Here is a 15,994-nt window from a genome sequence, read left to right on the forward strand (position 1 = left end):
AATGCAAGTTTCCTATTGAATACTCACAAGTGATCAATATTTAGACCCTGATTATTAAAATTGATTAGCACCTTGCCCCTTTTGATTCACAGTAAGAGAGGTAATTAACTCCGGAGCTTTCCTAGAGGTTCACAAATGTTTTGAGGGTGATAAGAGAGTTTAAGGGAAATCTCAGCAATTCTTACTGGCTTTATGCCCCATAAAAATGATTGGATGAAGGGCAGTTATTTGGTTGCTTTGGCTAACTGTCTTCCTTATTCTTGATGCTGTGATGAAGTTTGGTTCTAGAGATTTTTTAAATAAATGCATTCAAACTTTGTTCTTTTAAAATACTATCTGAGAAATTGAAGGTGAAAAAAAGGTTTACACATTTTTGATCAAAATAAAAACACTGGATATATATCTAAAGCTGCAATGGAGTTACTAGTGCAAGTATAATGGATGTTTTCACATAATAGTGACAAAAATTATATCCATGCATTTTAATATCTCTTTAATATCTTTAATATCTAAAATCATAAGAGTATGTCTGATTTACTTTGGCCATGTCATGTGTGCAAATTTATTGAAGAAGGCAATGATGCTAGGAGTGGTTTGTGGAACAAGAAGAAGGGGAAGCAAAGAACATGTTGGCTTGATAATGTCAAATCTGATACAAAGCTGAGCATGCAACAATTGAAGTTGTGCTTGATAGAGTAGAATGGACATCACATGCCTATAACGTCACCAAGAGTCAGACATGATTAAATGGTTAAAACAACAACAGCTTTATCTCACCATTGAAACAGTAATCTAGTGATCATCTGGATGCCTCTTGTCATATTAGTTTAATAATATAAATCCAGGTTGTATCATTATATGCAGAAGTCCTAAAAAAAGCAATAATGACTAGTTTTCTCTTAAGAAAAAAATCATGTTCAGATAAATAGGTTCTGTATTATCTTACTTTATTGCACATATTTGCTAGAAGTAATTTATCCAATAAATAACGATTCTTCCAGGGTCTTTAATTCTTTCACATAGTGCAAAATTACTTGTGATAAAGAAGCTTTGTTCTTAAAATGTAAATTGTAATTCCATAACAGTGGCCAGTGTTTTGTGAATGTAATTGGTACCATTTATCAGTAACATGCTTCTGCCATTAGCATGTTGTTTTGTGACCTGATGTCCTTGGGAAGTTTTCCAGAGGTTCTGCCTATCTCTAGCAATAATTGTGGTATATAGCAGCATTTCCTGTTTTGCAAGTCTGTTCTGCCAGTATATGGGTTGTCTGCCAATTAGATACAGTCTGTCATTGGATATGATCTAGGACAGCACTAAGACCATGGTGGCAACTGCTATCGTTTATAAATAGGAAAATAGTGTACTTTGTGGAAAAAGTTGTTTTTCCTTTTAGTAATTCAAGTATACAAAGCAGATACCTATTGATAACTTCTTTTAAAATGAGTTCTGGGAATAAGTTGCTGATTGATGCTTATGTAAACGCAATAGGTACAATGTACTACTTTATTTCCACTGATGTGAATAAAAATAGGAATACATGTCCTAGAATTGTACTTGTTCTCTGGAGGTTTAGAATCCTGACCTGGATCACTCTGTATGAGGATTTTTCCCTAGCTTCAGACCCCAATGATCTTATAACTCTGACATTATTAAGAGCAAAGCCTATTTATTTCTGGTTCAGAGACAACATATAAAAACTACACTAAAATAAATTGAAATTTGTCACTATTTTGACTACTTGATACATGCGTTATAAATTAATATCGTATTCTAAAGATCTTTGAAATATGAACACCTGCATCACTATCTCCTAAAGTCAAAACAATTATTACTACACTTTTCTTCAACTACATGTTCTATAGAGCGTTAATGGAACTTACAAGGAAGTTAAGAATTTTGTGGATGGTTTGTAGCCCCACAGACTCCATTCTGGATTTCAGATAGTATTCTTGCTAAATTCTCATTTCACTTTTTCAAGGCTGTTGTATGCTCAGGAGAAGTTACAAGGATCTGCAGAGTTTACAAAAAATGAATCAATCCTGGCTGCATTTTCTTATTCCTGCCATTACAGCAACACTATTGGAGCTGCTGCAAAACAGTTGATATCTGCATTTTTGTTTCCCAATTCATAGTAACATTTTCACAGAAATCAAAAGATTAACACTTTTGCAGCTGGGTAGGTTTCCCTTGTATCCATATTTTTTTCCCCATGGTAAAAAGAGTGCCAGGCAAATGCATGCCATGTGTATTAAAATGTATGTGAGGGATAGAATTTCTAATAATTCATTTTTAATATATATGGTGAGGATGAAGAATTTGTTTAGTGGTAAAATCCCATTTTTTTTATTACCGGTTCTGTGGGCGTGGCTTGGTAGGCATGGTGTGGCTTGGTGGGCGTGGCAGGGGAAGGGTACTGCAAAATCTACATTCCCACCCCACTCTGGGCCAGCCAGAAGTAGTATTTGTCGGTTCTCCGAACTACTTAAAATTTCCACTACCGGTTCTCTGAACTGTTCAAAATTTCTGCTACCTGTTCTCTAGAACTTGTCAGAACCTGCTGGATTTCACCCCTGGTTCTGTTACTTCAGAAGCTTTGTAGCTCAGAAGCAGGGCATTGACTGAATTCTTTTCTCTCCAACCCACTGAGTGTGTGTGTGTGTTTCTCTCTTTCTGAATTCTTAAATCACTGAGAAAGAACACTAATTAGTTGATGGTTTCATCTATTCTTCATTTTTCAAAGTTTATTTCAAATTACTTTTGAGGGGTTAGGGAACAAAAAGAAGTTTGACATACTGTATGGAGGTTCTATTTATCAGACTTCCATTCAGGATTGTCTAGATTTGTTTTACTGTCTTTTGCAGCTGAACTAGGCAACCTGAATGTACATGAAGTCACAATTAAAAATTTGGGGAATAATGCATCATATGGTAATATAGTAACTTAGCTTTTGAACTGTGAGACAGTATATGTTTTACATCCAATCTAATGTGAATGCAGGAAATCCTTTATTTTATCTTCTGTAACTTTTCATCTACAGGTAGGGATTTTTTTTGTTTTGTTTTTGAAGACTGCATAATTGCTGAGTTGGAGGTTAAATAAATGCATTCATTTTTTAACACAACACATTGCACATGCTCATCATATGCACATGTCCTCTTCTTAGAAATATTGATAAAGGTTAATAGAAAGAGAAGAAAGGCATCTTCTTCACACACACACATGCACAACACTCATGCTATCTTTATTTTCTTCTTTATTAAATAATCAAGGATTTTCGGCTGGATTATTTAAGGGAAGGAAAGCCTACGTCGCCTCCCATTAATCTAAAGAGGGTTGCTGGGAGGAAGGACAAAGTCACAAGGTTTTGTCTTTTCTCCTAACAACTTGGCATACCAATTGCTGGTTTTTTTCCTGCAGCATAGAAATTATAATGTTTGGCCTATTGTACAGAACTGTAAAGAAATCCTAAATAGTATACAGGCAGTCCTCAATTTAACAGCGGTTCATTTAGTGATCGTTCAGAGTTATAACAGCACTGAAAAAAGTGTTAGATTTCCTATTCATTTTTTTCTTTCTGAGTTGCTTGTGCAAGTTTAGCATTGTTGCTAACTTACTCTTGAGACTAGTTCACTGTAATTAGAATCCCAGTGTTCACATTATTCCTTATATCATTTGTATGCTTTAATGCCATAATAAATTTTAGCCATAATAATTGAAGAAATCCACTGCAATGGGACTATCTGTTCTGCTGGACTTTAATAAGCCATAGTTACTGTAAATGCCGCTATAAAGATAATAGGAAGAAATATTTGTCCAGGGGTGTCAAACTCACATTGTTACAGCGCTGTCATGTGACGTTTTGGGACTTTTCCCCGTTCGCTAAACCGGGTGTGGGCGTGGCCAGCACGTGACTCATCCGGCCTGCGGACCAGGAGTTTGACAGCCCTGTGCTAGTCAGTTGAAGAACAGCAATAGCCAGTGTCATAATGATGTCTCTGATTCTATATGATACAGATGGCTAATCTGTAGTCCTTCCGATGATGTTGAACTCCAGCTCTTGTTCTCTGTGGTGAATTCAAATTGTTCAATAATGTTATATTGTGTTTTTAAAAAAAAGAAAAACCACATTTCCTGCCAAAGCAAGAAAAATGCACAATACCTTCCCCTTGACAAGTGCTTATTAAAGAAAGTTTAGCATTTATTGTACATATTTGGATGTTTTTTTAAACATACGGTATATAGTTTATTATTTTTTAATAGCTAAATTCTAAAAAAAATAAAAGTGAGCAATTTATTTATTTATATTTATATTTATATTTATATTTATATTTATATTTATATTTATATTTATATTTATATTTATATTTATATTTATATTTATATTTATATACCGCCCTTCTCCCCCTAGGGACTCAGAACGGTGAACAGCCAAAATTAAAATACATACAATATAAAAGTTAAGATAGCTAAAATAAATCAATCGGCCCCCAATTTAAAACCCCAAAGCTATACAATTAAAAAAAATGTGTTCATGAGAGACTTCCGGTTTGCTGCCTGTCGCCGCCAGACGATCTTTCGGGATCGCCAGCCCCATTGCCTGTAAAGAGCCGCCTTCACAATGGAATGGCGGCTCGAAAAAACTCTGTGTCCATGAGGAAATGGAGATAGAGCCGGCTGGGGTGGGTAGAGCTCTCTGCATAGCCCCAAAAGTTTTTCTTTTACTTTTGGGACGGAGCAGATGAGACTCCCCATATCCGTAGCCGCTGCTCCGGGCTTTGGGAGACCTCTGCTTATGCAGAGCTAGGCGACAAGAGCAAGCCTACAAATTTAACAGATTAATTAAAGAAGACGCAAGCTGGACCTGTGATCCTGAATCGCAAGTATTTTATTTATTCTACAAAAGTTATTTAAGAAAGAAAGAAAAGGAAAAAAAAAGATTTTTTAAAATGGCGACTGCCGCAGCTTGAGTAGGGGCTGAAAGGGAAAGTCCTTTCGTTCTCTATTACTACAAAGTAGCGGAATAAATACTCTTGGCTACAATTGAAGACAAAACTTCACTTTTGTGTTTTTTTTTCTTTTTTTCTCCTGGAGATTTGATATTAATCTTGGTTGGAAAGAAGTTTTTTTTTCCCTGCTTTTCTTCTCTTTTCTAAAAAAGTTTGTCTGGGTGGAAACATGGCATTGAGACTTATAAAATCAGACAAACAAGCAGTGGGGGGGGGATTCCCCCATTAACAAATTACATGAACAAGTTCTAAGTCTCCAGTTTCAGAAACCTGATTTTAACATAATAGAATTTCTCTTAGAGGAGATTGTAAGAAGGGATGAGATTATGAATCAGGACTTTGAAAAATTTAAGCAGGAAATTAAAGAATTGGTGCAATCAAAGTTTGATTTTTTGGAACGAAAGATTATAAAAGTGGCTAATGGTTTTTCAGAATTTATGATCCAGTTGGATGCAAATACTAAGTTATTAGAGTCTAAAATGGAAGAAACTGAGGACAATTTGGATAATAGAATACAAAAAATTGAAAATGATTTGACAAATACTCAAGATAATAGCTCAGAAGAAAAACCTAAAATGGAGGCTGATCAAAAGACTTGCAATGTAGAAAATTTGCAACAGAGGATTGAAAGAGAAGTTTTAATGATGCAATATAATTTTACTGAATATGCGATTAGACTGAGAGGGCTGCAGGAAAACAGATGATTTAAGGAAAATATCTTCTGAAATTCTGGCTGGGATTTTAAAGGTTCAACCTGAGGAAGTATTCTGCAGGATTGACAGAGTTTATAGAATAAATTCCTGGACTGCAAAGCAAAGCAAAGGCAACTGCCTAGAGATGTGGTGATTTATTTTACAGATAAGGAGATAAGAAATAATATTGTGCAAAAATCTTACAATTCTATTTTGCAATGGTATGGAAGAAAGATTTGGATATACAAAGAGCTCCCGCCCAAGATGTTATTGGAAAGAAAGAAATTTGGTTTTCTGGTGACTGAACTTAAAAAAAGAAATATTCTATTCAGGTGGGACGCCCCAGTTGGTATTATATTGAGATATCAAGGAGAAAGATATCAATTAAATACTGTTGAAAAAGCGGAAGAATTTTATCAAAAATTTTTGAAAATGAATTCAACATCTTTATGCACAATACAGGATAAGCAGAAGGAATTGGAAATAAAGGGAAAACATCGAATTATAGAGGTTTCTGTAGACAAATTGCCTTTGGATTCTTTAGACACCCCAGCTGGATTATTCATAAATAAAAGAGAAGTGGCATCGGATTCTAATGTGATTTTGACTCATCAAGTCACAGACAAGCATGGAAATCAATTAGCTGATATACAATTGTCAGAAAAGAAATATGAGTTAAAGCAAAACCAACAAGATCAAGTCATAAAGCAGAATGAAAATCGCCCAGTCGATATACAACTTGCAGAAAGGAAATTAGGATGGGGAACAAACCCACAAAAGGAAAAGAGAAAAAGAAATAGGTCTCACAAAAATAAAAATTTCTAAATTAAGCAACAGTGACGCCAGTTTAAAAAAATAAAATAAAAAAAATGAACGAATATATGAAAAGACAGTTGAGGCGAAGTATTGGTTAACAATATCCTGAGGAGAGTGACAGACCTCTGCAATGCCGTAATTCTGGGATGTGAAAAGAGCCTTAAACTGGTTGGATTGGAATTATCTATTTTGGAGTTCTCTTTATTGATAAATGTATTATACTTATGTCGAGCTATAAGGCAAGAGAATTACGCTGGGGCATGCAGAAGATCTGGTTGTTACCCATTATGATGATGGGAATTAATAATCCTGAAGAAAACCACAACTACAGATATTGTATGGAATATAATTATAATGTCACTCGGGTGGTTGTTTTCTTTTTTTATATATATAGGAGGAGAATTATTACTGATGGGGGCAGAAGACAACTGAGGATTTGGAACAATCTGTTGCACCTAGGATGCTATGTTACCCCAATATGGATGATGTACTCAACAATCTAGTGGACAGATACTAAAGAAGATATTATATGGATTATAAACTTAAAGTTATTGATTTATTCTATATAATGGAATTTTTTTTTGTAGTAGGGTGGGTAGTAGATTAAAGATATTAAGAATTGTTGTGTATGGCAACTTAGTAGGAAAGTGGGTGGAGATAGGTTAGTTTACTGATTGTGTAGTTTAAGAAAAGGGAATAAATGCTAAATTAGGATTTATGGGGAAGGCTGCTTTGAAATGTTATATTAATATATATAAAAGATTAAATGTTAAAGCAGGATTTATTATATAGTTTTAAAAGGGAAGGTTGTTATGAAATGTATTAATATACAGATATAAGTATGGGGAGGAGAAATAGGGCAGATTACTGTTAAATTGGGAGTTATAATAATATTATTATGTTAAATTAGAAGTTATTATGCAATGCTATAGTAAAATGATATTTTGAAATGTATGGTAAAAGGGGGAAGTAATAATATTAATATTATTAGTAAATAAGGGTCAGTATTTAGAGGAGGGAGTAAGGGGATGGTAAAATATTATACAATCTGTTATGAATTAGGCTTTTGTTGTGAGGAAGTCATGGGGGGGATGGGTGGTGAGGGGGGGTTAGGGAGGAGGGGGGAGAAAAATGTGGGGAAAAAAATTTGTATTTGAAAACTTTTTCAATTAAAAAAAATGTGTTCATTTTTTAAAAAAATTCTGTTTATCATACATAAATTTATATATTTTCTAAATAAATAAAAATAAATCTTATCAGGATAGAAAGCGGGAGACCGTGAATTCTAGTTCTGCCTTGGCAAGCCACTTCTGAAAATCTTGCCAAGAAAACTACAGGGAATAGTCCAGGAAGTTACTAGAAGTCAACACTGATTCAAAGGCACAAAAACAAACAAATCCTATTCCAATTATTTTTGTGATGTATTCTCACTGTTGCTTCATCTGTTTTAGTTATTAAAGAAAATACATTATGCACTATAGGTAGACCACCTGCATATGTACAATACTGTTAGCCAAGAAATTCTTAAAAATTCAGCACTTCATGATTCAGTATGGTATTCAGAAGTTGCTTATCTGGCTGGTACAGCTATTGGAGGTAGACCAAACATGTGGCAATCATTTAGGATAAGAACACCTGCAGTTTATTTTTTGCTATTGGCACATGAAATAGCCATCCTGTTTAATATTATGTGTTCCTTTCTGCTTTAGATTTTATTTTTGTCAGAAACATTTAATGGGGGAGTGGTGGGAAACTAAAGATCCAGATAGCTGAAAGGGAACATTCTCAGCTTTATTGCTCTTAAATTACATCTTGTTCACTCTTCGTAATGTTGTTGCTATAGATAAAATTTTCAAAAGCTTGAATGAATCTCCCTGGAGCATTTTAACTGTTGTTATCCCAGTATTGTTAGCTGACAGTAGCAAAAACCTTTCCTAGCCTGATGACTTTTTAAAGTCTTTTTTTTAAATTTCCTGTTGTATACAACCAAAATGCCTTACAGCACAATGTTAGTTTGTGTCTGCTTTATTCTCTGCTTCAGTTGCTTTTTTTAATTACTTAAAATTGTTAACAGCTGCTTTCATATGTTGAGTTAGCTAGATGTCTGATCTTGCACTTATCTGAAATAGATAAAGCTTTTAAATGAGTGTTAATTTCACAGGAACAAACCCCTCTGTCATCTTGGGAAATGAGAAGTGTTACCCCCATTCATGACTATGGAATTCTGTGTTCCTTTGTGACAATAGCTATATGGGTGCTGTATCCTGTTCCAAAACATCCTGATTAGAGGTAATTCTTTTAGAAAAATGTGAAATAGATATTGTTGATGTGGCCTGATAATTTCAGTAGACACCTGTCTTCAATTTGAACAGGAGTTTGGAATCCTTTACAGTTTTACTTTCACAATGGATCACATTTAGGTACTTTGTCATACATGTAGCTGCATCTGTATTTTTGACCATGAGAGATGCAATATCCAGTTCAGTCACTTGTATGTAGACTTTTAGCCACTCTGTTAGAACAGAATGTTGCCCAGGGTATACCATTACGAAAGTAGTCTACACTTCATACCCTTTATAATTATAACATCTATCCTACTTTGAGTCTGTGGTGCCATATTTTATCATGGTTTTTACCTTAAAACTTTATCTTGTATATTGTATTGCCCACATATTGCATATACCCATATATACATATGCGCGCACACACACACACACACACACACACACACACACACACACACACACACGCTGATGTTTTATTAAAACTTATACTTGTATTTCTATGTAGGTGTTTTATTAATATTGTTTATCAGTGATTGCATGACCACTGTAGATCCCATTTATTAATTAAAAAATACATGTAGCATTATGCTGATAGGACGAATACATTTCCCAAGTTTAATGTGGCCCTGTTGAGTTGAATTAAAGTACCTATAAAGAGCCGTAGTGGCATAGTGGTTAGAATGCAGTACTGCAGGCTACTTCTGCTGTCTGCCAGCTCCCTGCAATTTGGCAGTTCGAATCTCACCAGGCTCAAGGTTGACTCAGCCTTCCATTCTTCCGAGGTGGGTAAAATGAGTATCCAGATTGTTGGGGGCAATATGCTGACTCTGTAAAACGCTGGTAAAGCATTGTGAAGTGGTATATAAATCTAAATGCTATTGCTATAAACTATAATCAGTCATATAGTAGTAGTACTAATATCTCATTTCTTAGTAACCAGTTGTCATTTGGAGGCTTGTCATGCTTTGTACAGTTATGACAAGTATTCTGAAGAAGTTGATTAGTTTGTTGTACTGATTGTGTTAGAATTTCAGAATGGGATAGATTGTGTGCTACTAGAATAACTTGCAGATAGTAACCTTTAATTTTATTTTCTGTTTACTCAAATGATTGAGTAAATTGATTGATTACTCATTATAGAAACATTTTAAGGAATGTCGTGGAATCATATTAATCTGGGAACATATAGTATGTAAATTCTTTCCAAAATATAAGTTTTATTGCTTTGATGAATTAAAAAATGAAAATACTCTAATAGGAGATTGAGTAGTTCTTGCATAATATTGGTATTTTAATATGTATTTTTCTATGTCTAGTTTCATCTCAATCTACCACCTTAATATGCATTAAATGCTTGTCCTGAAGATATTGCATTCATTTTATATAGCCTTTTTAAATCAAGCAATTGTTTCTAAATCATGATGAATGGTTCCTCTTTTATATGTGATATTTGCAAGTGTGAAAGGTGAAGCCAAAAACAACACTGTATGTGAATGGAGCCTCAGTATCTATTACGAGGCATCATAGAAGGCTCTGAATTTTTCTCTTTTTCCATAACAAAAAAAAATTAAAATAATCATCTGAGCCAAAGATTAAAGAAGTACCATTTTTAATCTCTAAAATAGATAATTTATAAAGCTGCAGTAAGAGAAATAGTAAACTTATATCAGTTATTCAGATAAACTGTATATACATATCATTTGAAAAGACAAAAGATTCACATATAAATCTACTAGCGGCATATCCATGCTCCACTACGAAAATATGTGATCGGGCTTGATAAATCGACAGAGTTTGAAAATTAATGAGTAGTTACAATCGGCCTCTCCTCTCCCCTTCTCTCCCTCAGGCTAGCCCCACAGAAGCCTCTCCTCTCTATCCCCTTCTCTCCCTCAGGCTTGCCCCATAGATCCTCTCCTGTCCTCTCCTCTCCCTCAGGCTGGCCCTATAGACCCTCTCCTCTCCCCTTCTCTCCCTCAGGCTGGCCTCATAGATCCTCTCCTCTCCCCTTCTCTCCATGAGGCTTGCCTCACAGAAGCCGGTCCTATGCTATCCCATTCCCTCCAGAGTTATTTTCAAGTTGGGAGGGGGAGTAGAACATCTAACTAATTAGCATCAGAGCATGTTATAATAATATAGGAAATACTAATGCTCTGAGGGTCATTTCGAAAAATTCTTTCTTAATCCTTTCTAGAAGCCAAGAGGAACTTATGTGGCAAATTTCAAGTTTGTAGGCTTTATGGTTCTGGAAATTTTGTGATTAATGTGTGAATGGTTTTTGCTTTTATATATATAGATTGAATTAGATTCTTTAAAAGTCTTCTGTAAGGTCCCAGACTTATTTAAATGGATGTAATTCATGTTTATTACACAGTGCTAAACTAGGATTTGTACTAAACTATTTTTAATTTTTTTTCAGAAATCATAGTTTTTATTTCTTCTGCTAGAATCAGAGGAAATTGATAGAATATAAGAATAAAAAAATCAAAAATTAAAAGAGGAAATTAAAAAAAACTGAAGAAGTAAAGTAAGATAAATAACACGAAGCAAACATGAGAAAACAATGGTCAAAAAACTACAAGGGGGAAAACAATATTTCTACCAACACTGGAAAGGCAAACTTACTATACATAAACAGGGAACAAACACCACACTCACTTTCACTGATGATGTTATCAGTTGGGTAATTAAACATCTGCAAGCAAACAGCCATGGTCAGAGAGCACCAAGAACTCCACAATAGCAAGAATCTATAATTCTTGTGGTTGGAAATAGTAATTTTAGCAATTAGAATGTTTGGTAGCCATATGTCTAATTATCTCTTTTATATATTACTTGTAGTCTATTTTCAAGGAGATCTACTCACATGTGCGCCCTACTATCTATAGAAAGTTTAGAGTAGTGGCAGGTGTTAGCCTCCCACACACTAAAGTCTTATTTTCTATTTAGGGGGCATGTTTTTGTGAATAGTGCAGTGCCACACAGACAAGAGTTTAAAAGTATCTTCCATAGCTTTCTTTCTTTTTTCTTTTGCAGTATCAAATCATCATGGTCCACAGGCCTTTCTCTTCTTTGTATTTGAAATACTAAGACAATTTGCATTGAAGATAGAATTCATATTTTTTTCACATACAAATAGCACCATTATTTTTAAACTTCTAATGCCCTTCGGTGTGTTTTTCTTCTTTTTCATGAAGGTTAGCCGGAACAGCCTGATAGGGGCCCATTTTCAGAGAGACGTGGATGATGCCAGAACTATGACAGGGGCTGCAGTCTTGGCATTGAAGGGAGGTGATCAGTTATGGAACAGCCAAAGGAGGAAGTACCTGAAGTCAGGGAAGAAGAGGAGGAAAAGGAAGAGACAGTGATGGCAGTAAGTGGAACCTCAGAGCCAAATGAAGGTCTAGGTAATTTGGCACCATCTGCCAGGTATACAGGTAAGTTGGAAAAAGATATTAATGCCTTAGAGACACTTAAAGGAGCAATGGACATGTGTTAAATATTTTCCCCCAGTAATTTGTTCTCAGTGGGATGACATTTTCCTTATGATTATAACAAATTTATTACAAGCCTTTATTAATTCCCAGCTCTCAAATATATTAAGAAACTTTCCTTTATTTTTGTTCTGCACACTTAGTCTGCTTTGGGATTTAGGAACCTGGAAGCATGCCTTCTCTTTAGCAGCACCTGCCCTCTGGAATGAGGTGGCCCCTGAGATCTGGGTGCACTGCTGTTATTCAGAAGAGCCTTGAAGACCTGTCTTTTTGCCCAGGCCCTTTGTGAGGGAGAATTAGGACCTTCATCTTATCCGATCTGTCATTATTGCAAATGCTAAGGGCACTACCCTGAGAACTGAAAATGTAAATAATCTGCAAGTTTTAGTAATAAAGATCAAAGATAGTGAAAAAAGCAGGGCTAAAAATATAAAGATGATTAAAATAATGACAACAGGTACCGCAGCCAGCATTACAACTGACAATTAATTTATTGAAATGATAAATTGCTTCTTCTTTTTAGGCTCGACTATCAATAGTAAAGGGACCATCAATAAAGAAATATAAGCATTTAATAGAATAATAATGAAGGCCTTGGAAAAGATTTTGTATGCTGAGATGTGGGTATAACTAGAAGGATCAGAATTGTGAAGATGATGATCTTCTCCTTCACACACTATGGAAGAAAAAGTTGGACTTTAAAGAAGCAGGATAGAAATATTGATGCTTTTGAAATTTGTTATTGGAGAATAGCATGGATAGTCAAGAAAGCAAAGAAATAAATACCATGGCTAGTGAAGAAAATATACCCTAATTTTCTCTTGCAACACTGATTGAAATTCCTGCAGTTTGATCACAACACACAAGCCATCTTAAAAGATACATAGATGATAGATAGATAGATATAGATAGAGTGAATCTACTAAGTGTATCAGTACAGAGTGATAGTATACAGACGTTGTCTTTTACCTTTGATAGTCGAAAAGCAGTTGTTCATATTATAAAATCATTTGCTTGTACAAAAAAAATCTGCTGAATTTATTGTTATGCTATATTGCACATTAGGATAGGAACATATATGGGTCAAAACATACATTACAGCAAGTTTTCAACAAAAGTTGAAAAGAATATGAAAGTAAATATGATTCTGAAAAAAAATATTTTAGTGACTACCAAGCATTGTTGCAAACCCATGTTCAAATTGCTGGAGACAGAGATGGGGATTTTTCCCTGTAAGATAGTTGCTTCCAGATTTTGCATCACAGTGTTTGCCATATAGTAACAGTAGTTGTCAACATATGACTACAATTAAGCTTGGAAATTTGGTTGTAAATTGAGTCATCATGGACATTAAGTGAACATGATTGTTAAGCAAATAACATGGTCATACATCTAAATACAGCTCATCCAATGGGACAGTTTTTGCTGGAAAACAGCAAAACATGATCATGTAACCATAGGAAAAAGCAGTGGGATTGACTTGTGACCTCCTGCCAGATTCCCAGTGATTTTGCTTGTGGAAAGCTGGCAGGGAAGGTTTCAAATGATGATCAAATGATTGCAGGACGCTACAACCTTTATAAATGTGAGCCAGTTCCTAAGTGTCCAAATCACAATCGTGGGACCATGGGGATGTTGTAATGGTTGCAACTTTGAGGACTGGTCATAACTCCCCTTGTTCAGCACTATCGTAAGTTTGAATGATCACTGAATGGACATAATCAGAGGACTACTTATACTTTCTCAGATTTGATAATTACAAAGGCAAGGTAAATAAGCAAAGCAAAAAGGCCAGAAATTACTTTATTGCAAAATTACAATGTAATATCTTCTCCATTCTGTTTTCTGATAGATCTTTCCCAGAGTTCTTCTCCTTCTTTGTTGGACCAACTCCAGATGGGCTGTGCTGAGGCAAATTCAGGAAGTCTAAATGTGGAATGCAGAGTCTGTGGTGACAAGGCATCAGGGTTTCATTATGGGGTACATGCATGTGAAGGCTGTAAGGTAAGGACAACACAGAGATTAGATATAACCTTATGAGACGTAGACTGTGGGTACCTTGGTGTTCTCTAAGTTTGGAGGTTTTCTTGCAGATGTTTCATTACCAAACTAGGCAACATTATCCGTATTAAAAGGGTGTGAGGTTTGCTCTTATTCTTATATACTAGTGGCTTGTCCTGCCAGTGTTGATGGGAGTGTGGTTGCTTCTTGATTAAGCTGTTGTTTACTGTTAGCTTGTTTGTTTGTGTTGGTAGTTCCTTGATTGGGGTATTGTTTACTTCTTAATTGTTGGTCTAGTGTTAATCTTGGTGTTAATCTCTTCTCATATGGGTGTTCATTGTTGGGAAGGAGGTGTTTTGGGCTTTTTGATTGTCTCTTTTGAGTGGTATATAGATATTTAACTCTATGTGTTTGTTGATGGCCAATTTATCTGAATATCAGGCCTCCAGGAATTCTGTGGCGTTTTTGGACATTTTTGATCTAGGATTGCTCACAATTTTCCAGTTGAAACTATGGTCGACTCTGTCCATGTATTGTGAAATAAATGAATTTTCATCATGTCTTCTGTCTGCTAGTTGGTGTTCACAGATGTGTTCTACCAATCTTCTACCTGTTTGTTCTATATTGTGGCTTACAATCCTTACACTGTAGGTTGTAGATGACTCCTGTTTTTTTTCTTCTGGGTGTGCTGTGCCTTTTGATTTACTTAGGATGTTTTGGAGGGCTTTAGTCGGTTTGTGTGCTACGATGATGCCATGTGGTCATAATAGTCTGTTGGCAGTTTCTGATACGTTTTTGCTATATGGCAGTGTTATGCTTTATGCTTTCTATAGCTTGTGTTGGTTGAGCTATGGTGTGTTGAATGATCAGGCACTCTTTGATAAAGCGACAGGGATATCCATTTTGTTGGAAGATATTGTAGTGTTTCCTTTTCGCAATGTTCAAGGTTGCTGCAGTGTGTTTGTGCTTGTCTAAATAGACAAGCATCTCTTGAGTAGCACCTGGGTTGTGTGGGCAGTTTTTCAATAGACTTGTGTTTCTAATTTATCATCACTGCCTCTGCTGTTGAGAATATCTAGGAAAAGGAGTGTATTGTTGTTTTCTTCTTGTGAATTTTATTCCTTTGAAGATGTTGATAGTTTTGTGTGTTTTTTCTAGTTGATTCTTTTTTTATTATTATGATGTTGCATAATTTGGTAATGAAACATCTGCAAGAAAACAATTGAGATAAGAGCGCACCAAGGAGGCCACAGTTTAACTCTAAGCAACAAATATTCTCTAGGGTGTGAAAGATGGAACTAGAAACGTAGAAGCCCCCTTTTTGTTGTTCTTATTTGTCATTGAATCTCTCCTCTCTCAGAATGTAGAGATCGCTTTTAGAAATTAGGCCTGGCTGTGTACATGATAACTGAAGCAAGACCTTTGTATGCATAGAGATGGAAAGATTCAGAGATTCTCACAATGGAAGAATGGGTGGTGAAGTTAATGGAAATAGCCAAGATGGCAAAATTAATTACCTTGATTAAAGAAAAGATTTTGTCTAACTTTGTTTCTATGTAGAAACCCCTTTTGGACTTTTTCTTAGAAACTAAAAGAAATGCTGTACTGATTTTGGGATTTGACAGCTAGAATGGTTTATTAGTATAGAAATATAATATTGAATTTTAGATCAAATGATTAATGTATTTTATATTTGT

At 35.2% G+C, this 15,994-nt stretch overlaps 1 protein-coding gene across 2 annotated transcripts in view; it reads left to right on the forward strand.

Annotated features, from left to right (window-relative positions):
- PPARD (peroxisome proliferator activated receptor delta) overlaps positions 1-15,994 on the forward strand; it is a 51,409-nt gene that overhangs the window by 24,850 nt on the left and 10,565 nt on the right. For both annotated transcript variants that reach the window (XM_070941507.1, XM_070941508.1), the window contains 2 exons: positions 12,000-12,239; positions 14,149-14,300. In XM_070941507.1, coding sequence (XP_070797608.1) covers positions 12,104-12,239; positions 14,149-14,300 — 288 coding nt within the window. In that variant the 5' untranslated portion in view covers positions 12,000-12,103. The remainder of the gene's footprint in view (positions 1-11,999; positions 12,240-14,148; positions 14,301-15,994) is intronic.

This window comes from Pituophis catenifer, unplaced genomic scaffold (genome assembly GCF_029215685.1).
Source record: "Pituophis catenifer annectens isolate HBS135680 unplaced genomic scaffold, rPitCat1.0.hap2 SCAF_3, whole genome shotgun sequence".
NCBI classification, from domain to species: domain Eukaryota; kingdom Metazoa; phylum Chordata; class Lepidosauria; order Squamata; family Colubridae; genus Pituophis; species Pituophis catenifer.